Source organism: Alosa sapidissima, chromosome 6, assembly GCF_018492685.1.
Source record: "Alosa sapidissima isolate fAloSap1 chromosome 6, fAloSap1.pri, whole genome shotgun sequence".
NCBI classification, from domain to species: Eukaryota; Metazoa; Chordata; class Actinopteri; order Clupeiformes; family Clupeidae; genus Alosa; species Alosa sapidissima.
The window spans coordinates 24,361,927-24,388,534 of record NC_055962.1 but is presented as its reverse complement, the minus strand read 5'-3'; the positions used below and the strand labels follow the sequence as shown (position 1 = coordinate 24,388,534).

The 26,608-nt window shown below is 43.1% G+C and overlaps 1 protein-coding gene across 3 annotated transcripts; it reads left to right on the top strand.

The window, feature by feature from the left end:
* Positions 1–118: 118 nt before the first annotated feature.
* On the top strand, positions 119–26,608 carry si:ch211-243j20.2 (uridine-cytidine kinase-like 1). Of its 3 annotated transcripts, none has more exons than XM_042095427.1 (15): positions 119–261; positions 1,414–1,616; positions 2,615–2,721; positions 8,406–8,576; positions 11,920–11,991; positions 14,476–14,665; positions 14,801–14,862; positions 18,632–18,651; positions 19,744–19,842; positions 20,238–20,331; positions 20,774–20,836; positions 21,121–21,243; positions 22,700–22,807; positions 24,164–24,320; positions 25,335–26,608. In XM_042095427.1, exons 1-15 carry the CDS (start codon positions 173–175, stop codon positions 25,409–25,411), a joined length of 1,635 nt encoding a protein of 544 aa, XP_041951361.1. In that variant the 5' UTR covers positions 119–172; the 3' UTR covers positions 25,412–26,608. The 3 variants fall into 3 exon arrangements, with proteins under 3 accessions (XP_041951361.1, XP_041951362.1, XP_041951363.1); XM_042095428.1 differs by lacking the exon at positions 18,632–18,651 and adding an exon at positions 17,244–17,260; XM_042095429.1 differs by having other exon boundaries at positions 130–252.

The window sequence follows — 26,608 nt, the reverse complement described above, 5'->3', positions numbered from 1 at the left end:
ACGGACTTGATTAGATCAATTAGGAAACTTACTAATGGTCACTGCCGAAAGGATTCTAGACATCCACGTTAAACTTCAGAATGCAAACTCAGCTGTGCGCCTAAAATGTGCTCGATGACGTCAGCGTACTTCCGCTTCGTCGGTGTGTGTACACGCTGTCTGACATGAAAACATGGCAGTGACAATGAACCAAGCCGATGTGCAGATGCAACCAAAGGAGGAGGGAGACGACGAAGATCGGTCGATTTCTAGGTCTGACAGGTAATTATTTTGTCAAAACTATTAAATAATCGGCCTTTTCTTTAGTAGCCTATTTTCAAAAGCTGGACCCATTGCGGCTTAGCTTGTTAGCTTGCTGTAAAACGGATTAAAGGAATCGGCTGTACTAAATATAATTGATCTAAGATACAGAATCTTACTCCCGTTATTGTGTAATGTTAGTAGATAGGTAAATTATTCTATTACAACAGATTAACCCGTCCAGCGTTGATACAAGTGCCTGCGTATGTTGTACAAGCTTGTGGTCAGGCTAGTGTGTATGGTACGTTACGTGGCGTGATAACGCGTGGCCACACTGTAGAAGCAGAGCGTTAGGTGTTTGTCCGTTGTCAGTAGATGTGACGGGAGTGATGTTGTTATTCACATTACTTTTAGCGATGGCAAGTAAAGCATCCGTTAATGAATAAATTATTAAAACTCTGAAAAATGTGAGCTTCACTCGAGTCCCGCCATAGCTAGCTAGCTTGCTTGCTAAAATTCTTCACGGTACTTTAATCTACAGTGCCTGCAATTGCGATTGATGGGGATACGGTTTTATCTATTGCCATATTTGACTGTCACAGCAACGAAATTTAAAGCTATACAGCTAACATTATATATCCAATACTTTAATTCCAGTTTACACTGACTAACACCACTCAATAGAAACCAGGAGGCCCCGTGGCCTTTGATGTGACGACGTTACAGGCTTTGCAAGCTAGCTATGGCTGATGGGGCTATCACTATTTCGCCATTCCGTATCCCGCTCCCAAGTGATGACGGCCTTACTCAGACGAGTATCCTCTGTTGGCTGAGCCATTGTGTGGTTTCCTGGAAGGGGGTTATGAGAGTTAAAACCTTTTCCCTCATCCCGCACTGATATTAATTAAAATGGTGGGTAGATACTTGTTCATGAGGCGATCCTTAAACACATGGATCCTCTCATCACTGCCCACTGGACAGTCCTCAGTAACCAAACTGCTCAGTTCAAAGTGGGTATACAGTGAGTTGACATGGCATGTCTGATGGCTAATGGGAAATGTACTATACTTATCATTATAATCTCACATATGTGAACTTGCATACTGGTACATGTAGGTTCAGAAACGATGTCTCATACCTCTCTTGCCATTAATCTCTTGTCTCGTACTGCAGTGGTAGTGGAGATGATTCCATGGATGGTCTGTCGAAGCACAGATGCCCCCCGACGCCCTCACTGTCCCCACAGAAGCGGGCCACGAGTCAGAGTAAAACCGAACCACCTCTCTTGCGGACCAACAAGAGGACCATTTACACGGCGGGCCGTCCACCCTGGTACAATGTCACTGGGACCACTTTCAAGGAGGCATTTGTCATTGGTCAGTCCACAAAAACATGTTTCAGTAATTAGTCCCAATATATCGCTCAGCTAAAAACCTTTCAATTCAATTCAGTTTTGTTCATGTAGTTACAGAATATGAGAGTATGAGTCATTGCACTTTACAGGGCACAGCTTGAACTCAATTAGGAGCCAAGTCATCATTAAGATAGATTATCAGTTAACATTAGTTAACGTTACATACTGTAGGTAGAAGAAGAGGAGTGAAGATAAGATTTGAGTTGAGATGGTATGGTGGTACCCTGGAGGTATTAGCAGTTCCCTACTCAGAGATGGGTATAACCTTTAGTTTGTTATTGCGTCCCTTTTGAAGCAATACACTTGAAGTTTATAGGACAGGAGAGTCAAACTATACCATGCAAGGTGTTCTCCAGACTAGGCATCGTTTCTACCGCTTACACAGATGCAGGAGAGAAGGGGAGAGAGACGGGAGAAATTGGAAAGAAGGAGCCTTGAGATCAGATGAGCGAGAGGGAGAGCTTTGCTTGGACGAGTGGCTTTGCTGCGTCGCTGATTGGCAGAGGTGTTTCCACTGGCTACTAGCCCCCACAGTCATTAGTATTCAGTGTGCTGCTTCTGCTGTGTCCAGCTGACGGGTTACTATTTCACACTCGGGTGTTCCTGGGTCGAATGTTCCTTTTAAAAAAACAAAAAGGGAGGAAAAAGACGAGAGACTCCTCTGTCCGAGACTGCCGACGACTTCAGTCTGTAGGAGGCAGGAATATATCCATCCGAGCGGACATGACAACCAGCGCGTAGACAGGAGAGAGCAGGAAAATCAATGAGGAATGGGGAAAAATAAGAAAACATAGTGTCTCTGACAGGGTATGAAGGGGGCTCTAAGGTCACATCAGCAGTCAGGGATTTCAGTTTGTGCTTTGATAACATGGTGTCTGTTCAGGCAACTTGTTTGGTAGACTTAAATCCCTTTTAACCACAATTCTCTTATGGATTTGTACGGTATGCTTGTTTTTGCAGGTTTGTGTGGAGGCAGTGCCTCAGGGAAAACCACTGTGGCCAATAAGATCATTGAAGCACTAGATGTACCATGGGTAGTCCTGCTGTCCATGGACTCATTCTACAAGGTAAATTCATGATTGTCTATGACAGAAGATAATCAAATACAAATGACCATTCAAAATATTTTTTGTAACACTCTAGGAACCATTTAATACTGTTATAAACATTGGACAATAACCTCCACCATCATCAAACATGTCCTGAATGCCTTTTTAAAAAACGGGTGGAACAGAATTTGGAGTGAACACATAAGCAAAATATGATAGAACTAGATGTACCGCATAGCGGTACAAAATATGACCGCCGCTCAGTCCTGTACATCCGTTCCGCGAAAATAATTCACACTTCTATTTGTCTCCATATTTTACTCCATCCCCCACTCTTGAAACTTTTGTGTATGCTTGTTTGGCATGCCTAAATGTGTGTGTGTGTGCGGCTGCACAGAAAGTACCCTACTGGTGCTGAAAAGGTGAATAGATTGTAGAATAGCCAAAGAAGATGTAGAATTGTTATAAAACCTTTAAAATCTCTAAACAATCACAAGTAGGGCAGTTCATCACAGTTCATCCATTGCAACTGGATTGATGAAAGGTCACTTACACCTGTAGGCTACATTGTATTTGGGAAAAGCAAAAGGTATCAGCATAATGTTATTTATTTATTTATTTATTTATTTATTTTTTATGTATTTTTAAACAAAAACATCTCTGTCAGTTCCATGCCGTTTTCAACAGCTATCAAAAACAAAGGTCATTTTTGGATGGATGGATTTTTTGTGAATGTTTCTTCTTCTACATAAGATTTTAGTCATCTTTAGTTCATGTAATACTTTATTGTCAATGCACAAATTAAGTAACAGTAGTCTGAAACGTTATTGTTAATGCACAAATTAAGTAACAGTAGCCTAGTCTGAAACGAAATGCTGTTTTACATCTAACCAGTGGTGCAAATAACTGACATGTCAAAATGGGCCTTGATGAAATGCGTCGCTAGACTGTTCATACACATTTTAACGGGCCAAAGTTGAAGAGCTTTTGTCCGTTATTGTTAGTGCAAATATAGGCTGATTCATGTTCCCTTGCATTGTTTAACTGAGGTCCATGGCTAGTCTGGCTTTCATCAGACCAAGCTCAATCTTTTAAGAAATCAAAAAATAAATAGCGGGCAGATCAGGCTGGGTTCACCCAGCCTAGTCCATAGGCACCCGATATTGTTTAATTTTCCGATTGAGATACGCTCTGGCTATTCTAAATGCAAAAATGCATCAGGGAGTTATGACAAAACGGTAACTAACAAACTAGATCCTAATAGAAAGCTTCCCTAAGCTACAGGTAGGATTATAAGGTAGGCCTATTTACAACATAAATTGTCAATAGGCTATGCTGGCGACACAAATAAAATCTCCTTTGGAAACCAATGGCTTACGCCTTACAGTATCAAGCGGACTTAAACTGTCATATCGTGGCGAAAAGTTGTAATAACATTCACGCAGCTCCATGAGTCAAGGAACGCGCGAATGAAGTAGCCACTTCTAAATGGGACCCACTACACAGTAGCTTAAGGTGTTTTGCTAAAGCAGCCATAATGAAATGAAGGTGTCATTGTTTGGATACTTCACACACACGTGCTTTTTAATTTCACAGACTACAACTACCAAGCTGTAATCAAAGCACATCGATTCCCCTCTCACACCCTGCACGCACTTAAAACAAAATAAACAGGCGTCTCAGTCTCACACATGTATAGGCAAAACTGTATCAGACCGGTGTAACGTTGGTAAATCTTCCATTGCACAGAATGATTTTGTAGCACGTGCAATAAATGACAGTCGAAAGATACAAACAGTGCTGCTATACATTTGCTTGGTATAACCGCATGTATAGTTTTCTACAAATGCAATAAATCAAATGCCTCTATCACTCAACCAACGCTAACGGTAACATTACCTAGGTCCTTATTGATATTACAAGATTAACGTACCTGCAGTAAAAACCAAGCATGTCCGATAAACATCCTCAGATTTATTTCGGCTTCAAGAAGAAATGGGAATTACACTTCATGTGAACATCGTCCTATCCTTATTAGATGTTCGCTGCGGTAAATTACAGTCCTTGTATGAAGAGTCCATTGTTTTTTCCAACCCACTTTTAACTTCCAACAAAATTACGTCTCACTGCAACGATGCGCCATCTAGTGGACAAACGACTACTTCTCGCCAATACTGAAAATGCAGCCATGATGATGATGATGAATATTTATTTTGGCTTTCTTTTAATCCTACTGATTTTCATTTTTTACCGGGGGGGGGGGGGGGGGGGCAAATCACAAATGAGTGATTATGAGCCAGGTTGATGTGGGCCCTTGAGACCAACATACCATAAAAGATTCAAAGAGAACTGTGTCTGTCCTACCCTCCTTTCGGGGGGTCCAGTCCAGCGGGGGGGCTGCAGATGAAAACGAAAAATGACGGTTCCATGCTATCCATGTGGGGGTACATGCCCACCAAGTTTTGTGTACCCCGGTCTTTCAGTGTCCCGGGAATCCTTGTTGGTGTACGTCACTAAATGTACACATAAATTATTTTATTGTAAGGCCCCCCATGAACGAAAGTACACAAAACTTGGCATGCATTCAGAGGGTGTCATAATGATCCTACACTTTTAATTTCGTGCAGTTTTGACCTTGTCAGCCAGAGATATTGAGATGAAAACACCTAATTTTTTGCTTTTTAATTTTTAACTAGGTGGCGCTATACATGAAATAAGTGGTAATGGGATGGGTTGACATGCCCCCTTAAGACCAACATACATAAAAAAGGTGGACCTCCTAGGCCCTACGGTTCTCGAGATATTCACAGAAAACTGTCTCCGGCCACCTACAGGCCAGTTGGTGTATAGTAACATAAATTAATTTATTGTGTGGCCCCCCATGAACGGAATTCCACGAAACTTGGCGTGCATACAGAGGTTGTCATAATGATCCTACACTTCCAATTTCGTGCAGTTTTGACTAAGTTAGGTCACAGATACCTTCAATTACAACACCTCATTTTTACTTTTTTGTGTTTAACTAGGTGGCGCTATACATGAAATGAGTGGTTATGGAATGGGTTGACATGGCCCCTTGAGATCAACATACAAAAAAAAAAATGGTCCTCCTAAACCCTACGGTTTTCGAGATATTCACAGAAAACTGTGTCTGCCCTACCCTCCTTTCGGGGGGTCCAGTCCAGCGGGGGGGCTACAGATCAAAACGAAAAACGATGGTTCCATGCTATCCATGTGGGGTTACATGCCCACCAAGTTTCGTGTACCCCGGTCTTTCAGTGTCCCGGGACTCATTGACGGAAATTTGGGCATGCGAAAAATAAAAAAAAAATAAAAAAAAATTAAAAAAAATAAAAAATCTGACTAAACCTATATGACCGCCGCTTCGCTGCGCGGCGGTCATAATAAGTGAAAATAAGCAGTGAATTCGTTTGCAAGGAGTTGGCAGAAACGACCCTACTTTACCCACAGTATGCTGTAAGAAGACATACCATACATAACATCATGGTAATGGTGTGTGCATGAACATTGTTTCTGTTTAAAGTTCAAGCACAGCTACAAATGCTTAGAATGTAGAATATGTAGAATATTTTGGGACATTGTGCACTATGGCTCCAGCCTCCAGACATCCCAAAGTGCTTGGAGGAGAATGCTCAGCCCCTGTAGTTCTGCACCTGTCAGACAACAGCTTGGGATTAGGGGTCATTTTACCATGTACATTTATGTTTAATGAGTTTCCTAACTGGCAATACTATGTCCAACAGTCATGCTGATAAAGCAACTGTAATTGAGTGAAGGGTGAGGTAGGCTACACATGTGAGGTGTGTGTGTGTGTGTGTGTGTGTGTGTGTGTGTGAGAGAGAGTTAGGGAGTGATGTGTGTGAATGACTATTTGGATGGGTGAGTGAATAGCCTTTACAATGTGTCATAATGTTATCATTCATCCTGTTAAAGGTGCCATGTGTAATGTCCGCCAAAAAATCAATTCATACTCCACATTCCATAAAAGATGGGGCAGTATACCTCCAGAAAGTGAGTTGGTCTACCCTAGAGTAACAACCGAGACACGTGTATTGCAGTTTGGCTGGCAGTTATGTTGCCCGCATACCGCCTCCCATGGCCGAAACTGGTATTATGACACCTGTCGGGCTGTGGCTAGTAATTTAGCATGCTAATTTAGGTTGATCTCTCTGCAGCACTATACCTTGTCATTTTTTTTAATGACATCATCGCCCTTATTTCTTCTCATTCTTTTGATGCGTGTAGCTCATTTTTTGGATATTTTTACCTCAATTCTTACACATGGCACCTTTAAGAATGTATATTTCAATAAAAACATGTGCAATGTTGGAAAATTAGGTAATGGCGCACTAGAATGGCAATGGTAAACTAGGCTTACACACAACAAAAATGAGCAGGGATTGGAGTAATAGTGAAAGTCATGTTAAATTTCCCATAATGGAGATGATAAAATTAACAGTAATACTTCCTGCTCTAAACGTATAGGCATACATAAGACATTGTCTAAAAAAGTAAAACATAATAGTGGGTCTGTGTTTCTGCCTGTGTGGCTACATGCCTCTTATGAATATTATGAATGAAATGTACTTTTTGGAGGCAATTTGTGGTGTGCTTGACTTTAGCCCACTAATTGCGTTAGTAATGCTCTATTCCCCACTCCAGTAGGAAGATCTGAGGCGAGGTACAGCTATCCCCTGCCCCCTCCTTCCCCTTCTAATGCCATCAGTCATTGATGATGATTCCATGATAGTTTCGGTTAGCTCCCGTGGAGCAAATTAAATTGTTTAGGCTCCCCTATACAACGAACATCATCACAGGATCAGAGGATCCATCACAAGATCACAGGATCCACTCAGTCAGACCACAAACGGGAGCACGTTCAGTGATGATCATTCCATTTCCTTTCTCATATCTTGTAGATAAGAGACCCTGCATTCCATGCAAAATAACACTGCGTTGCAGGTGTAATGTTAGATGAACTTGAGGCTGAAGTTGATGTGGGCAGGAAATAGTTATTTGAATTTAAAGTGGCAAAGTCCGAGTCAAGTCTGGAGACAATAGCATGGAAGTCCAAGTCGAGTTGCAAGTAATTTCTAATTTTGTCCTATCTATCTGAAGTCATCGAAATCGAGTCGACTCGAGTCATCGAATCGAGTGACTGAAGTCCACACCTCTGGCTATAAGCGTACTTTTGAAGAAAGTACGTTCTGCCAGGTGTGTGGTTAGGCACTCGATCAAACACAAGTCCTTGTGACAAATCACATTCTGTGATTCATTACATCATGTTAATGATCTGGTTGGGCTGTCTTAAAAAGGGAGCTACGAGCACGATGTGTGGGCACTGTAGTGGAGCCTCACAGTGTGCCAGGGTGCCTCTGGCTCCGTCCTGCACCTCTGTTTTGCCCACCATTAATCCCCATTTTGCTCTTTAATTGGCGAACCTCGTAATGATTAGCAGATCAAGGGCGCATTCACCCATCATCCATCTGTTTTATTCCACACGCGTTTTTAAATAAAGTGTTCTTAGCTTGGTTGCTAAGTTGATCTCTCTTTTTCTGTTATGTTTCATGGTGCCACAGGAGTGTGGTTGATTTCTAACATCAATAATCCATGCTATGGGGTAGTAGTGAGCACCATAAATGTTTATTGTTTTGTTTGTTTGTTTGCCCCTTTCACTGCAGGTGTTGTCCAAAGAGGAACAGGAGCTGGCAGCCAAGAACGAGTACAATTTTGACCATCCAGACGCCTTCGACTTTGAGCTGCTCGTGAACGTGCTGAAAAAATTGAAGAAGGGCAAAAGCGTCAAGGTGCCCGTCTACGACTTCAACAGCCACAGCCGTCGGAAGGAGTGGGTAAGAGCCAAGAGTTTTCTCATCGGGTTTGGCGGATTGTCAGATTGGACTGGGTGTGGAGGAAAACACAGGTGTTTGTGAACTGCTAAATTAATGTGCCTCTAGTCATGTTTGAAATGGTGCACATGTAATTATTTTGATATGTCCTGTCCTGATAGAATTAATCTGTATTGGTAAGAAAGCTTTATTGTGGACATGGGGCCCTAATTTAAAGTCGGGGTAAGGTGCAAAGTGGCATGCATGAGTTATGACTTCACCCAGGCCATCCTTAAAAATATTTTTGTTTGCAGTAACAGCCAAAAAAAAAAAAAAATGGGTCGGTAGGTAGGTCAATATTTTTTTTTTCAAGATTCAAAGCAAAAAAAAAAGTTCAATTTTGGTCATGTTGATTACCTAGGAATGAATTTACACAAATGTGCATATCGTGACGTAACTGACTGGGTCTTCAACCCGTGCCTTCAGGCGCACCATTGCAAACCTCATTCTGATGCAGGTTATATAGACCAGCCTTTCTCAAACTTCTTTGACCTGAGGCCCGGTCATGGCAGACTTTTGGGTCATAGGGCTCATCTACATGTACCCAGAAAGAAGGCTACAATAGCTCTTGACCACGTTATATTGAAATTTGACTATACAATACTCAATGCTATACAGTGTATTATACAGTCTCTGCTCTGTTTCTAAGGAAGTTACAAAAAACAACGTCGTTCTATTAAGTTTCGTTAAATAAATAAATAGCCTTCCAACAGGTTGAAGCGGAGCTTTGATACCAACGTTATCGATTAGTTTCAGTTTCTCTCGCGCAGACGCGCATTGAATGAATGCTCATACCACCACTTAATTGTAGGGCTCCATGTTTAATGACATCGATAGCAGAAACGTTTGTTTTCTTTTTTCGTCGATCCGCGGTTTCTTGATCAACTGCGCAGCAAATTATCAGATGAAGCACCGGGCCTAATTTCACTCCACGACTCAGCAGTCTCCATGTTGCGGACCCATATTTTGAGAGATGCTGAATAGACCACAACCAATTTCAATACTCCGACACGGTCACCGCTAGACTAGGGGGAGAAGGGATGAGAAAAGATCTGGCCACAGTTCTTCCAGAACTTAGTAACAGCGTTATCAGTTTGTGTGAATGAAACGAAGTGACATGCGTAAAACCAATGGTGTAGAGATGACGCCACAGGTTTTTTTTTTAAGTGAGCCACGTTTGCATGTAGGCAATTTATATTCACAATACTTGGGCCTACTAAAAGAACTATTATTTTATTGCATTTGTATTGGTTGTTTAGAGTAAAAAAAAAACAATCGGTCGGTATTAACGCAAGTTTACAACCGGCAAGTCGGTCGGACTAAAAGGGGGAAAAAAAAAATATTTGGGTCGGTTCGGGTTACGGCAAACGAAAATATTTTTAAGGATGGCCCCACTGATTTTTGTGCTTAGGATCCTGCTCATATTAAAATATCAAATAGATTTGGCGTGGTTATTAAATTGGCTTTAGTTAGACTTTAGACTTCACACTTTGCCAGGCATTTAAATTAGAGCCCATAATATCTTCAAGGCCGAGTTTCAACTACCTGCAGCATTTGGTGCAATTTTCTGTTGCCAATGAATTATGAATCTTAATCATTAAGTGGAAAGTAATAAGACATATTGTGGTTCCAGACCTGTGAATATTGTGGTTCCAGACCTGTGAATGTGAATGCATTTATGAAAAACGATTCTGTCGTTGCTTTTATGCTATCGCGTCTCAATGCAATTTCATGGCTGAGAGGACTGAAGCAGTTTTCTTTTTGAGACTCTGGAATTTAAGGTGTTGGCACGGGGACACGTTTTTCGTTTTACGATTGTTTTCCAGGTGCAGTAAATGCAATTATCCCTCTCTGCTCTACCTGGGAGCCCCTATAAACTTAGCCAGGGGCTTCTGCGGGCCCCAGGCAAATGTTTATGGATGGAAGTGGAAGTGCTTCGATTTTAATCACCCTCTTATGAACAAGAAGAGTGACCCTTCATCTGTCCCCCATAGCCAGCAGAATTCCAGAGGTCACAGCAACCAACTGCAGTCTCTTAGAAGTCGGTTAGAGTTCCAGGAGGTGTATTCAGTGACGGAATGGGGCGGAATCGACTGGAAGGGACCAGTTTCGGCCACTCTCGTGCATACTTTTGTGTGCACGACCCCTCGTTTCCGAGGGATCGATTGGAAGATGAACTGCCCATTGACAGTCCTCTTTCCTCTCTTCTCTGCTTTAATGGCATCGTGACGCCAGTAAAGTCACGCTGCAGCAGGACCACAAAAAGAAACAGGAGCGTGACGGAGCGGCCATATATGGTGCATTGTCATCTCATTGGAGTCAGCCCTCGGTATCCTCACTCGTTTCACCTCATCTATGCAGCTTGGCACCATTTTCTCGGCCCACCACATCTTCTCCCTCAGTCATGGCAGTTGCAGTCTAGCACAGCTCATCTGAAGAATTTCTGAAGATTGTCTCGTGTGTGTGTGTGTGTGTGTGTGTGTGGTGGGGGGATGGGGGTAAAAAGAATCGAAGGATAATCACATTATCCTCCTGGCAGATAGCCGTGGAGTAGGGTAATTACACTGAGCACATCGCCTCGATTAGCACTGTAAATCAGAGAAGCGGGTCGGCGAGGGAGAACAAGAGGGAGAGAGGGGAAAACTCTCAGCAGCCAGAAGTGATGGCGATGATTTAAGTCTTGGCTTTGTTGTACTGTAAGCATGTCCTGGCACGAAGGAGTGTTGGGTGTGGAGTCGACTTCTAGGAATTCTATGCCCTCAGAAATCGACTGTATCCCAGTATCTCCCCTGGAGCCTCCCTTGGCAGCAGGTTTGCCCTTTAGATGGCAGCCTGGTACTAGTGCAGGCCGTTGAATTAGCCTGCCTTGTTGAGATGTCCAACCATTCTAAATAGTTAAACAAACTAATAACATTAGCTGTCTCAAGGTTTTTATTAAGCGCTGGTTTTCTATACTTCATATACTGTCTATAATTTCAATACCAACATATTGACGTTTCATCTGCGGTTAAGAATAAGAAACTCAGTGATTAGCAGACAGAATCCCAGCATTATCGACTGAGGGATAAAATATAAGGTAGGATAACATGACAGGTGTTCGTGGTCGAATGTGAAGATTCGAGCATGAAGATTTTTTACAGTGGATTATGACCTTTTTAGAAGGCAGCGGCACATTAGGCCTCGGTAGGATGTTTCAATGAGTGGAGAACACCGGCATTTCGACAGAACACCGGCATTATGCAGGAGGAAAATCCTATTCTGATTCTGGTTTATGGGCTGAATTATGTGCTTAATTTATGTTTTACAGAAAAATGTGTATGGGGCCAATGTTGTCATATTTGAAGGGATCTTGGCGTTTGCCAACAAGGAGCTGTTGAAGGTAAGGACGTGTTTCTGTTTATCTCTTAAACATTTTTTTTAATTCTCATCATGTTCCCAAAAGGGTTGGGGTTGGAATCTAGGATGGAGAACAGGAGATGTTCATGTCACACAGGAGATGTTGAAAAGAGTTAGGAGTCGGAGTGGGAGAGGATTACTAAGGAACTGAAGTGGAGTGTGCAGGGGCGCAAAAGGGATTGAAAGGGAAGTCTCAGAGAGAATGAGAGAGGAGAGGAGAGGAGAGGAGAGGAGAGGAGAGGAGAGGAGAGGAGAGGAGAGGGACGGCGCTAGTGTCAGGTTTCAAGTGAATGACCATGTGAATGCTCTAAGGCTCTCGTGAGGAAGAGACGAGTGAGTGAATGTAGGCGCTACCCTTCTCCATTGGGTGGCGCCACTGCTGCTGCCACCGCCATTGCTGCCCGTGCAGCAGTACCAGCTCTGTGGTTGATTTAATGAGCCTGCCAGTCATGTGGAGATGGCAGCAGCTCTGATGAATGGAGTCACGCCACTGCACTGGAGGAACTGGCAGGAAATGATTTGCTCTCGGTTTGCATGTCGTCTCGGCAACAACCTGTGATGGGGTGGGAATCACCAGCTCGATTTAATCTGACTGTTCCGTTCAGTCATGAGCTCCAGGATGTGATTCGACCGCATCATGATTAATGTGGTGGTGCTGCAATTTGCTGATTTATAACTCCTAGTATTTTTTATTATTTGCTTTGGAAACATAATCAAAGAACCAAGCATTCAAAATATAATATAAATATAGTATAAAATATAATGATTAAATCAAAAGGATAGAAAGGATAAGAAAATCAATGCGTTGGAGTGGGATCAACTGTTTTTGTAATGTGGTTACTCTAGTAGTGTAATATTAAGTTGAAAACATTTTCATTTGAATGCTAAAAATTTAAGAAGGCGAGACCCAGTTTTCGACATGCTATTTCGGTTGCTATTCTCGATTAATCCAACCCCCTTCTACCACTTAATGATGCCATTCTTGCTCTTGACATCCATTGAGAGTAACATGTGAGTGTTGCGATCCACCACCAAGAAAAAAACAAGAACAGATTCTGTTCTCGATTGATCATTATTGGTCCAAGGAATCTCTGCTTGTAAATCAGTGACTCAATGACACTCAGTCATGAGTCAGAAGTCAAGTTTTCTTTTTGCCCCCTTCTCTTCTGGTCTGGGCAAGACCTTTTTCATTCATCCGCAGCAATACTCCACTGGCTCTTTTGTGTGGACCGATCGTTCGGAGAGAAAGCGCTTTAAGAGATCCATACCAATTTAACAAGCGAGTAATTGTACGAGCCTCAGCAAAAGCCGCTCTGTTTAGAAGTGATTCATCACCCCAAACTTTTTTTGATTTGTTATGGATGACTTGAGGGACATCTAAGAATAATGCACAGTGTTTTGTGTTTTCCCCATCTCGCTTGTTAACAGGAACCCCCTACCACCACCCCAGGAACCTGCTCTCCTGGGCCTCTTTACCGCCAAATGTTGCTCACTATTTTCCAAGTGCCTATTTTTGGATACGACCTTCCCTTGTGCTGGCTGGGAACATGTACGGCACGCAAACAAATATTTCACTGTCCGCAGCATTCTTATCTCTAACTCGTATGGCAGCTGTAGGATGGATAGATAGATAGATAGATAGATAGATAGATAGATAGATAGATACTTTATTGATCCCCAAGGGGAAATTCAAGGAGATGGCTGGTGAAAGGGGGTGTGTTGGGGGTCATCCCCGCTTTAAAAGCCGTCTACAGGGGAGATATGTGTGAGGCTGAGGTGATCGTGGAAAGGGGCCTGGCGTTACAGTGTGATGGACTGCCATGGCCTCTGTACTGGTAGTATTCGGGGCCTTTTTATGTGAACCTTTTTTTCCCATGGTGCACAGCACACACTTCATCCTTGGCCCTCTCTCAAGCTGACAGGTCTGCTTGCACTGCTGTTTGCGTATGTGTGTGTGTGTGTGTGAGAGTAGGAGTGTGTGTTTGGGATGTCTGATTTAGTGAGTTTTGGCTGTCTAGTTGTGTCTTTGATTTACACTTCCGTCTGTGTCATTGCCATCTATACACCATTTGGGGGTAGTTGCATTTTTTTCCCCCTTATTCAGTGTAACATTGCAGCCATCGGTTCTAACTTTTTGCTGAGGTGAAAGAATTGAACTGTTCCCCTCCTGCATGTGTAGTTCCGATCCAACACAGCTGACAATAGATGTAGTCCTTGATGCAGAATAGAGATATGTGGTGTATCTGAAAGCTAAAATCAATGTTAAATTAAGTATTGTGTTTCTTAGAAAACCGAGAATGATTTTGTGCTGTGTGAATCCATTGAAACTTTGTTCTGCTTGGCAAAAGCAGATCATTTGTTGCAGTATTAACCTCATTGCAAAATGGCACACTGAGGACTGTGAGTGTTTTGTCAGAAATGCATTGGATGACCCCCTGTTCTTGCTCCTAACCCCCCCCTCAAATAGACACTAGACATGAAGGTGTTTGTTGACACGGATTCAGACATCCGCCTGGTACGTCGTCTCAAGAGGGACATATCAGAGCGGGGTCGTGACATCACTGGCGTCATCAAGCAATACAATAAGTTTGTGAAGCCGGCATTTGAGCAATACATCGAGCCCTCTGTTCAGGTGGCAGACATTGTCGTCCCCAGGGGTACGTCAGAGTTGTTTGCTATGTTTTTTTGCACACCCATCATTAGGACCAATTTTAACACACATTTTCCTCTATCGTTCTGTGGACGAAATGGCCAAAGTACTCACAGGATGTATGGTGTTGTTTGTGCTGCAGGGGGCGAGAACTTTGTGGCTCTAGATCTGATCGTGCAGCATGTGCACAGCCAGCTGGAGAAGGTATGTCACCCAGACTTCTTTGTCTGTCCTTTGTGGTGTGTTTTTTACAATAACATCATCAAGTGTTGATGCTCAAATATAACCTCCCTGGAATTTGTGTTATGCATGTTTTTTTGTTTTTTTCATGCAACCCATGTCATAATATCATACTATGACGTGTTGTAATAATCAACTCTCAAAATGAATACAATGTGAATTTATGACCAGATGTATTATTATGCATTTTATGACTATTAGTACAGTTCTTTCTGAGCTTGACAGTAGATACATAGCTAATGTGATATTTCACTGGATGGCAAAAAGTTTGCCTGTAGTTTGCCCAAGAATCATGCTGGTAGTGTTAACATCTTTGCTGTCTATGTCATTGCTACTGAAAAATTAGTTTTTTTTTTAACAACTATGCCAATGAGGGCAAAGATGTTTACATTTACCATCGCCTCCCTTGGCTGTGATTGGAATCATTGAAGTACAGGCTCCCCCTAGTGGCCTGTTTCCCTCATCGACAGTACAGTGACATGCGCATACACGCACACGCACATACAAGGTTTACCAGTGGGCTAATGTCTACTGCAGCCACACATTAGCAGATGGTACAAAGCAATGATCATAAGAGCAAAAGACTATTACGACTCGAGGCATATAGAGAGGAGCAGGCAACTGTGTCTCATCAGTGATGCCTTATACTCCGGGATCTTACTCAAGCAGACCTTCGCTAGGCTGTCATCAGCACCCTTCTGCTCTGCGATCGCTGGAACGGCGGCTTCTTTTTATGGCCTCAGCCCTCGTCTGCCATCCATCATGAGGGGCCTAACATTAACGCGACAGGCTGTAGCTCTTAGTTAAAGACAAGATGGAACGTCTCGACCTGGGACCTTCATGAAAAGGACTGGTTTCTGTTGCATTCAATCACTGTCCAGGCTCATGTAGGAAGGGCAATGCAGAGCCTGTGTAAGTGCAGTCTGGATGGGATTCACCATCTTTAGCTTACCATAGAGTCGGACTCTCCTTTCACTCTCCCATAAACCCTCATTTACACACTAATATGAGTGTGCACCAGGCATGCACATTAACAAATGCTCTTCGTGCTTGAAAAAAAAGCCAGGCATTAAAGATTCTTCCTGAATGAAGTCCCATTCCTTGCTTGACGGTGTTTATCAAGTCATGAATTATCTCTCACGAGAGACAGAGCGAGAGAGAGAGAGAGAGAGAGAGAAAAGGAGAGAGGGAAATGCTAAAAGAAAGATAGAAAAGCCAGAGAATGCGTTGGGAGCGATGCTCCTCCAGGGATCCATCAGGCTGGGGGAGGAGGTGACTGATTACAGCTAATGAAGCGTGGCCCTCTGCCGACAGAGAGAAAGATGTCATAAAGCACCACTGCAGAGACTCGTGACCGCGGCTCGCAGCCCCATTCGCCCCCAATGCAGAAACCTAAGTAGAATTTATGCTCAGTCGTAAGCCCTTCATCATCCTGGACCATTGTCTGTGGTCTCTACCCTGCAAGGGGCAGTGACCTTCCAGGCTTTTTGACTAAATAACGGGTAGAATCAATCAGTGCGACTTTGCCAAAAGAGCTAGACAAACACTATGGAAATGGCTTGCACTCACTATTGTGCAAAATAAGTTTAAGATTTGTATTAGCATATTTTCTACCACAGAGCACTATGTGTCAGTTTGATCAGAACAGAGTCTCAACATGTTACTTACTAGTGTTGAGTCACATGTCTCGTGCATTTAATCAAGACATTTTTTGAGTGATGACGTGACTTTATCATGTCACCTGTGATCAAAACAATGTCTGTTCGCTTAAGCCATCCTTACACCAGAAGACTTTGACAAGATTTGGGAAAGATTCTTGAAAGATTTTAGTCTTTTTAGTAAAGCTTGAATGGCATTAGTTAAAAGACTCCAATCTTTCAAGAATCTGTCCCAAATCTTCAAGTCTTCTGATGTATGGGTTGCATTACTTGTATTTTGAGGGCATGGTGGAGCAGCGGTATCGTCACTACCTAATACCATTGGGAGTCTGTGTTGCTTTGAATAAAGGCGTCTGCTAAATACCAGTCAACTTTATTTAACTAACTTAGAGCCACATAGTAGTTCATGTTGGACAGGGAAATTCTCCCGTTGTCCAGAATTTTTGCATTGCACTGCATTATCTTACATGTGAAGTCGGTGTTCTAACTGAATGACTCGTTGATTAAGACTCGGGTTCATTCTGCACTCCATTTTCATGAGTTCTGTTTTTTATTGTTGTTTTTATTTTCTCTCCCACCCCAACCCCACCCAAAACCCCCTCCCACCCCTGCGTGTACCCTTCGTAACGAACCGCTTGCTAAATCCCCCCCTCCCACACTCGACCGAACGCTCTCTTAACATCTCAGCGTGAAAGCACCGTGAGGTATGGCGTCCACCTTCCTCCCTCGTCATCTCTTATCCCGCTCTTCCACTTCCTTCTGCCCCTCCTCCATTGCCTTCTTTCTTAACGTTCATCATTCCTCAAATATCAGGCTCGGGTGCGTTTCCCATCGTTAAGCACCCTAACTACTGCCATTGAATGATAAACAGTGACAATAATTCTGTAGTTTTTTTTTTTTAACCCTTTCACGTAGCTACCACAATGGTTGTTTCGCAACGCTAATGGGAAATGTACTCCTGAGCAGGAGAGACAAAAAGGACATATGCCCTGTATGGTCTCCTCACTAAGAGCTCCCAGTTGGGTGGGTGGGGGAGGAAGAGATGGAGCACTGTAGCTGAGCTTTTAATGATTATGGCCAAGGCAGCCATGATGAGTCTCTGTTATCGCCTCATTAATGAGCGATCAGGAATGAATTTTATGATTAACTTTTAAAAGACCTGCCAGGTTGGGTGAGTGGGGAGCTATGGGGAAAACGACCTGCCAGGTTGGGTGAGTTGGGAGCTATGGGGAAAAAGACCTGGCAGGTTGGGTGAGTGGGGAGCTATGGGGAAAGAGATCTGGCAGGTTGGGTGAGTGGGGAGCTATGGGGAAAAAGACCTGGCAGGTTGAGTGGGGGAGCTATGGGGAAAACGTCTTAGTTGGCCAAAGAGCGGTGTTCCATTTGTCTCTCCTGAAGAAACAGCTGTTTTTGGCAGCAGGCGCTAACATGAGGGAGGGGTGGATGTGTATTTCAGAGATTGGTGGCTAATCTGAACATCTTCACTTGGTAAACAGGCAGCAATCATTGCACTCTGCAACTAGGTCTCTTTATGACCTCCATAGCTGAATTCCTTCACAGATAACATGGCCAGTTTCCAATAGATGGATTAAGTCTGGTCCTGGACTAAAAGAAAAATTCTCTTTAATCTAGGACTAGGCTTAATCCATGTACAGGAAACTGTCTGTAATTCATTTTTTTTTTTAGTTAATCATGTTAAGTTTTAGCTTCAAATTCTGTTGCTCCACCACTGGTCTGAATCAAGCACCACCCCACCCTGAAAGCATCCCTACACCCCAAAGTGAGAGGGGGTCTCCTCTCCCCTTGGGTCCTGGGGGGGATCCCCTCTCAGTGCGGCGACAGACTCGGTGCCACAACCAAGTGACTGAGCTCTAATTTGGGACGTTCTTTTTCCCTCTTGTTGTTTCTCTTTTCTCTCTCCCATCCCTCTCTCTCTCTCTCTCTTTCTCTCTCTTTCTCTCTCTTTCTCTCTCTCTCTCTCTCTCTTTCTTCCTGTGTCTGTCTCTTTCTGTCTCCTGTTTTCTGTCTTTTGCGCTCCCCTATGTACGTCAATGAATATTTGTCATCTTCTCCAGAGGAAGCAGCGTGGGGATATGTGAGAATAAATTCCTGCATCTTTGTTGTTGTGATCTCCCTTATCTTATTTAACAAAGTTCATCAATGTGAAATTCTTACATTTTTAATCTAATGAGAGTTATTTTAATTACTAACTTTTATTTTTTTATCCAATTAGGATTTGGCACATTTTGTTGCCAGATACGTATTGGTGGTCTCATGGGCATGTCTCATAATGAAGTCTCATATTTAAAGCACACTGAAATACTCCAGGATTTGATTATTGCCAAAGAAGAAATTAGCTCAATTTTGAACTCATATTTGACTGATTTCGACTTGACCAAGGTGGCTCTATGCTACCAATTAGTTGAATTGTAAATCAGATTGTTAGACGACATGTAGCATCTGTATGATTTATGTTTGCTACAGCACTTATACCTTATATAATTTCATTTTAATTTTGAGTTTTGCCTACAACTCACAAGTCCAGGAGTATAGGATTATGGTCATGCTGTCTAGAATATCACCTAGATTAGATGTTTGATGGCTGGTAGTTGATTGTAGGTCCATGAAACCACCACATGGTATCCAAACTAAAGGGAGTAGGCTAGAGAGTGTTTGAGTGCTGGCATCAACAATGTGTAATGCATGACCAAGACAAAGCATTTCTACTACATTAGTCATTCATATGATTGATTGTGTGTTTTGGAAGTATGTTAAATGGCATATTTTAATTGACATAGGCACATAGCCATTAACATATCTATTTGTTAAAGGTTAGTCACAATTGACTTGTTTGTGCTGCATTAAAACACCACCTATGATCATTTGACTCTAAACGTGTGGTGATCTATAACCCCAGTGTGGCACATCGCTTTTGTCAGCTCTTCTGGATTAACACCCTGCAGTGTAACCTGACTTGTCACTGACACCCTGACATTTTTAATGTCAAAACGTCAACATGATAAAAAGGTAAAAGAGGAGGAATAGGAAACTCTCTTGGGGGTTCACTTCCCCTCCTCTTTACCCTTATGTTACAGGTTTGCGTTTTGTTGTAAAAAAAAAAGTATATTTCACCTTGCATTTCATGACCAACTGACCAACCACAATCCCCTAATGTGTCTGCTGACAGGTCAGCCCTGGCCACAGCGCATCAGGGCCAGCCGCTACCCAAGACCCTCACGGTCCTGGAAAGCACACCGCAGGTCCGCGGCATGCACACCATCATCAGGTACAATCCCCAATAGCTCCGAAGCATGGCAGGCTGGATGTTAAAGAAGAACAGCTGTGATCGTATGCTCACTGTTCTATCGTTTACACGTACCTCATACCACACAAGACCACAGGGTACTGTGCTCACACGTGTTCACTATCTTAAACATGCATCCAAGGACCTTGCACCATGTGGAGAATTTTGTGTAGAGCATTCAGAGATGAATGACCATTGGTAGGAATCAGACACTTGGGAGTCGGGCCACTTTCAGCCACTGCCCCCCTGCAGCGTCCTCATCTGACCCTTCACAGAGGCTAAAAATGATCCTCCACTTCTTGCCACTTCTTTTTCTCCTGCAAAGGTAAATCACCTGTCTGTTCCTCAACCCCCCCCTCCCCTCCGTCCCCTCGTAGGAATAAGGACACGAACCGCGATGAATTCATTTTCTACTCCAAGCGATTAATGAGGCTGCTGATCGAGAGGGCTCTCTCCTTTCTGCCCCTCAAGGTGAGTCCAGCGGCCCTTCACTCAGCCCACTGACCTCCATTATACTACAGAGCTACTCCACTCTGCACCACTGACCTCCATTATACTACAGAGCTACTCTGCTCTGCACCACTGACCTCCATTATACTACAGAGCTACTCCGCTCTGCACCACTGACCTCCATTATACTACAGAGCTACTCCGCTCTGCACTACTGACAACAGGGAAGCCATGGCTATCTGGTAGATGTCATTATATTGAGGCTGTGTCAGACTTAATGGGTCTTTGATAGAGGCTGGTGTATTGAAGGAGAGGTCGGGAAGGGCAGTGATTTATAATTACCAGAAATGTAAATGGGATGTTAAAAGTCTGTGGTTAACGGAAGTCTGCATGTGAAAGGTTTGTTGTTGTTCCTGAGTCAAGGTTTTGCTAACATGTTTTTTTATTTCTATGTCCCATGCAGCCTGTGTCTGTGGAGACGCCTCAAGGGGCCATCTATGAGGGGAAGAGGCTCAGTGGAAAAAGGGTATGTTTGTTTTTCTGGAAACGTCCTTTGATAGTGTTGGTAGCACAGCCCCAGTGGTAAGGGTCTGTAGTGATTTTATTGATAAGATCCCAACTCAATTGTGCACTTTTAAATATGGGATCTGTTTTGGACCAGTAGATGTTGGACCGGTATTTATGATGTGATGTGCTTTATGATTAGGCATGTGTGTGTTTTGAGGTTGTGTGGTTTGGACGGTTATACATTAGAAAAGTAAGGGACCACTGTATGCAGGTAATGTTGACTTTGTGTGTGTGTGTGTGTAGATCAGTGGGGTGTCTATCTTGCGAGCAGGCGAGACGATGGAGCAGGCCCTGATGGCCGTCTGTAAGGACATCCGTCTGGGGAAGATCCTCATCCAAACCAATCACGACACTGGAGAGCCCGAGGTATCGCACCACACACACTTTCACAAAAGAAAACTATGGAGGAATGTTTTCTATTGTGTTTTCTTTTTGTATTCCTCATTGTTGGCACCTCAAGTACTGCATGTAGTCCAGACAGACCTGGGCAAGCTGACCCAGAGGAAGTGATAAACTTCCTAATAGAAGAACCTAGAAGTTTCGTCACCTAACAAAACATAGTCCAAAGGCTCTTCTTTTTCGAGGCGTACCAGTTGCTATTAACATAAATTGTCACTAAACCACACAGTTGAAATTCCACCCAGGCAGCCGTGGCCTACTGGTTAGAGCTTCGGACTTGTAACCGGAGGGTTGCCGGTTTGAACCCCGACCAGTAGGAATGGCTGAAGTGCCCTTGAGCAAGGCATCTAACCCCTCACTGCTTCTCGAGCGCCGCTGTAGCAGGCAGCTCACTGAGTCAGGATTAGTGTGTGCTTCACCTCACTCTGTGTTCACTGTGTGCTGAGTGTGTTTCACTAATTCACGGATTGGGATAAATGCAGAGACCAAATTTCCCTCACCGGATCAAAAGAGTATATATATTTATACTTGTGGTCTTCCTATAGTAGTTCAGCTTGACGTCAGTCCAGTCAAAGAGGATTTGTGTACTGCAAACTGTTGCCCCATGTCCATGAGCTTTTCCATCAGTCTTGCTATTTATTAGCTTAGAGAGCTAATGTATGAGTGAAGAGGTTACCTGTGTCCTTGTGTTGACATCCTTGAAAAGGGGGGGCGTTTGATTTATCCCACAACGCCAGCACACATAAACAAACTATAACACACACGCTGTGTGCTGCCTGCTGATCTATGCTGCACTCCACACACCCAGTTACATACTCTTTCATGCTCTCTCACTCACTCACTCACTCACTCACACACACACACACACACACACACACACACACACACAAGTCATAAACCTCCTGTCCCATGCATTTTCTTATCTGTGCCATATCAGTCCTTTTTGTCCTCAGTCCAAGCCATTTGTCAAGCCTACAGCTAACCAATGACCTTATGTTCAGCTGCAATACAAACACCTTGCAACAGTTTTGCAGTGTTTTACGTTAAGCCATTAACTTTGCTGTCAATGATGCGTGTCCAATGCAGAATTTTTATATTTGTTTGGCCTGTTGATGTTTGATTTATATACAAGACTCCTTCAATAGCCAATCAACGCAAAAATAAAACAAGCCATTAACTCAAGCAATTCATTCTCTAACATTAAGTATGGAGATTATTGATGACCGTTCCAGTAGCCGTACATAATGGACTGCAGAGGTGGTACTGTAATGCGATCACATTGACAAGTAGAAGCATAATGGGCATAACGAGTCAAGCTGTGGTACAAGTAACTAATTTAGCAAAGTTATTTAATGAGTGATGAGTAAGGAAGCCTTTGTGTAAAGTGCTATTGTAGCTTTATGGTTGTTTCTCTCTCTTACAGCTCCACTACCTGCGCCTGCCAAAGGACATCACTGAGGACTACGTGATCCTGATGGACAGCACTGTGTCCACCGGGGCTGCAGCCATGATGGCCGTCAGAGTGCTTCTGGTGAGTGGATGCTTGAAGTTGATATTACGTAACTTTATTTGTTATTTAGTAGACATACTTATCCAGAGTGAGTTTCTAGTGATCCAAGGACAGTAGTTCCAGGGGATGATAGTTCCATTTAACAGGGACGCTACACCGGACTGAAGCGTTTCGTTCGCAGAGCATCTGCTGCGACAATTAGCTTCCACTATGACCAATGGACCTGGCTACACCAGACGTATTATTGGCGTGTGCGTTCAAAAAAATTAGACCAGTGTTTTTGCACTACGCGAATGGAGCACTGTTGCTGTTGCTGTTGCTGACCCGGTGTAGCCTCCCTGTATCCCTGTTGAGGGTTCTAGTCCTCGCTTAGGGGCACAGAAGTGGCAGCCACAAACTCATGACCACTAGACCACCGCTGCCCCTATACTTTACCAATATGTAGTGAATGTACGGAATGACTCACAAACTGTTTAATTCATAACTGAGTATCTGAATCCAGTCCTTGAAGTTGTAGACAGGCAGTATTGTCCTGAAGTCCTGAAGCCAGGTCAACCTGAAGGGCCAGAGGAGTTTATAAATGGCCTTTCCGAAACCTCTGCATTGTTAACCGAAACAGAGACTGTCGACAGCATGTTTGAAGAGAGAGGTTGTGTGGTGGGGGACCGTTTGGAAAAATAATGTTCTGCAGCTTGATCATTTAGTCACCACTTTAGTCAGTCACGCAGAATAACTTTGAACTTCTTACTATATTAACAATATTGTGCTGCTCACAGATGGTATAACGGTATGTAAATGCGTCCCAAACCTTCATGGTACAGTATGGATGTTACTGAAATGTGGCATTTCGTGGACATGGTAAAGAACAATACAGGTTATAGCTAGGGTAGGACAAGAGGCAAGACGTCTGGGGTCCATTTCCCCAAAAGCATACTTGTGAACTATGATAGCAACTACCTTGGTAGTGTCACACTAGAGTCACTAGATTTGAGTTGCGCATGCACAAACACTTAACCTTCATATTGTCACATATCATGTTTTTTAATTTTGGTAAAAAAGTAAGAGCATATTTGTTAGCTTTTACTAAAATGTGACCAAAATATGATCAAATATCAACATCATATTTCTGTATCGTTTACGTGTGACTCAAATACGGTCGACTCCCATTTGGCAGTGACGCTACCACGGAAGATGCATCGTAGTTAGCTACTATGCTTTTGTGAAACGGGCCCCTGGTGAGGAGATTAAAAGGGTGTGGCAGGTGGCTGCACTGGAAAAAAAAAAATATGACTTTTGAAGACTGAACTAAAGAAAGAAACATTCCGATAAAGCATATGCGCAATGCTTTTTTTGTTTGTTTGTTTGTTTTTTCTCAAGGACCATGATGTCCAGGAGGACAAAATCTTCCTGCTGTCCCTTCTCATGGCTGAGATGGGAGTCCACTCGGTGGCCTACGCGTTTCCCAAGGTCCGCATAATCACCACGGCTGTGGACAAGAGGGTCAATGACAAGTTCCACATCATCCCAGGGATTGGTGAGTTGAGTCACTCTCTTCCCTTCATCTGACCTGACTTCTCTCTGTAGGCATTCAAGCATTAGAAGCCAATGTGTTGTTACTGTTGTTAGTGTTGTTACTAATCCATGACTAAAAGAGGACTTTAATGAAGAGCTCCACTGAAAACAAGCTTTTAGTCTAGATCAGAGGTTCCCAAACTGCGAGGCGCGCCTCCCCTGGGGGGCGCCAAATGATTTGAGGGGAGGCGTGGAAGGTTTCAAAAAAGAAGGAAAAACGTTTATTTCATGTTAGAACTATCTATGTTTTTTTTCCAATGATTATGTAATTGTCAACATTATAAAATCGAAATAAATCATAGAAGAGATGTATACTAAATCTTTAGGATAGTGGAAAGTATTATTTATCCCTATCCTGAGTGAGAATGTATATGTGCCAAACCTCATAACGTAATTTAGCAACAGTGCCGCCAGCCGAGCTAGCTGCAAGTTACCAGTGAACGGTAAAATGTATTTTTTGGTACATAGCTAATTTAGATAAACTTATGGTGTGGGTGCTTGCGTTTCTTTAGGAATCCGCTGCCTTGGTTTGTATAGAAATGAATATTAAGTGACAGATACACGTAAGAGGTTGGACATACGTGACGGTAATATGTGACGTTCCGATAGCTAACTTACTGTAAAATGGACTGCACGGCCCGAGCCTGAAATGGGCAACAAAGCCAGGGTTGCGCAGAGGTGTCACTGTTTTCAGAGGGGAGGCCCACATTGATGGAGTTTGGGAACCCATGGTCTAGATTAATGTACAGGTAAAAAGCCCTTTTATTATTCAAAGTCAATGGGATTATTACCCGAAGTCCTTAACCGATTCAGCCAATCCATCTGATTGACATGTCACAGGGTTTTCTATCTCTCATTATTCATAATGATGAGAAAGTGTACTGTACAGTATTTTATTGTGCTGTAAGAAGGTGTAACTGTTAAGTAACATCTATGAATCTGTTTACTAAATATAGCTAAAAATGTTGTGTTGTAGGTAATTTCGGGGACCGTTACTTTGGGACAGACGCCCCTTCGGACTGGTATGAGAGTGACGAGGGGATGGACTGCTGATTGATGAGGGTGCTGGTGGGATGGAGGCACACACTGTGAGCACTTACCTATGCTCAGCATTGTCCCTGACCCTTGACCTACATCCTGACACCCCACCCCAACCCCCCGCTGAAATGCCCATATTGCCCTCAAAGTCCGCAACCTGCCCTGCCATCCCCTCCCCTCCCCCCCAGTCATTGTGCCATGCCAGACTCTGCTGCTATGCCCACACCGCCTGAGGCTCTCTGCCTCTCATTGCAAGGCCAGAGCTTGGAGCCTCTCCCGACTCCCTTCGCCAAACAGAAACATTCAACTGGAGCCCATACTGAAGACAACTGCAGAGGGCTGACTTTGGTCAGAACAGTTAATGTCTTTCTTTTTTACTTTTAAAGCATCTGTGGAGCTGAATAGAGAGCATTTTCTCTTAATGATGTGTTGTTCTGTAGAGTTCCCCTCTGGTCCTTCAGTAAAGGGTATGGCTGCTAGTAAGGGGTCATGGAATGCTTTCTGCTGTGGCTCACGTACATGTGCTTTGCAATACTTCATGAGAGGCATGCAGGACAGGTGTGAGGTCCATAAGTGCTTGAATTTGGAAGTGAAGAGTAGTTGTTACAGCTTGATTCTTGTTTCTTTTTAGGAAGTAAATTCTTTGTGCACAAGGAAAATGTCCTTCTGATTTCGTTGAAGTCTTAAAACTGAAAAGTTGTAAATGATTGAGTAAATGTTGTTTTCTATGTTTTTTCTATGAAAAGGTCTTAGTGTTGAAAAGGGATAGCCTGTGATTGTAGAGTGAAAGGGAATCAAATCAGGAAAGTACCTTGTCCAAGGGATCATTTTTCCCTCCTACATATTTTACAGCTGCAACAATTGTCTTTCAGGTATGCAATACTTCTATTTTCAGCCATTTTATTCTTGATTGTCTACTTGAATGATGCTTTTGTTTTGTAAATTATTTTGTTGATGTGTATTTAATGTTGTCCAGGCGAACTGTTTCCTTTGGTTTCAAAATACTAATCCACACATGGCCATTTCACACATTCGGGACTGGGCACGTTCAAAGCTTTGTTTAGTACGTCTTTATGAAGAGGCCAGATTTGAATGGCATTAGGCAACAGATTAACCCCATTCTGGTGCAGGCCTCAATATAGGATCTCAGATGAATGAATTGCACACGCGGTGTGCTTTTCCTGTTTTTCAAGGTCTGCTGAAAGGTTAAAG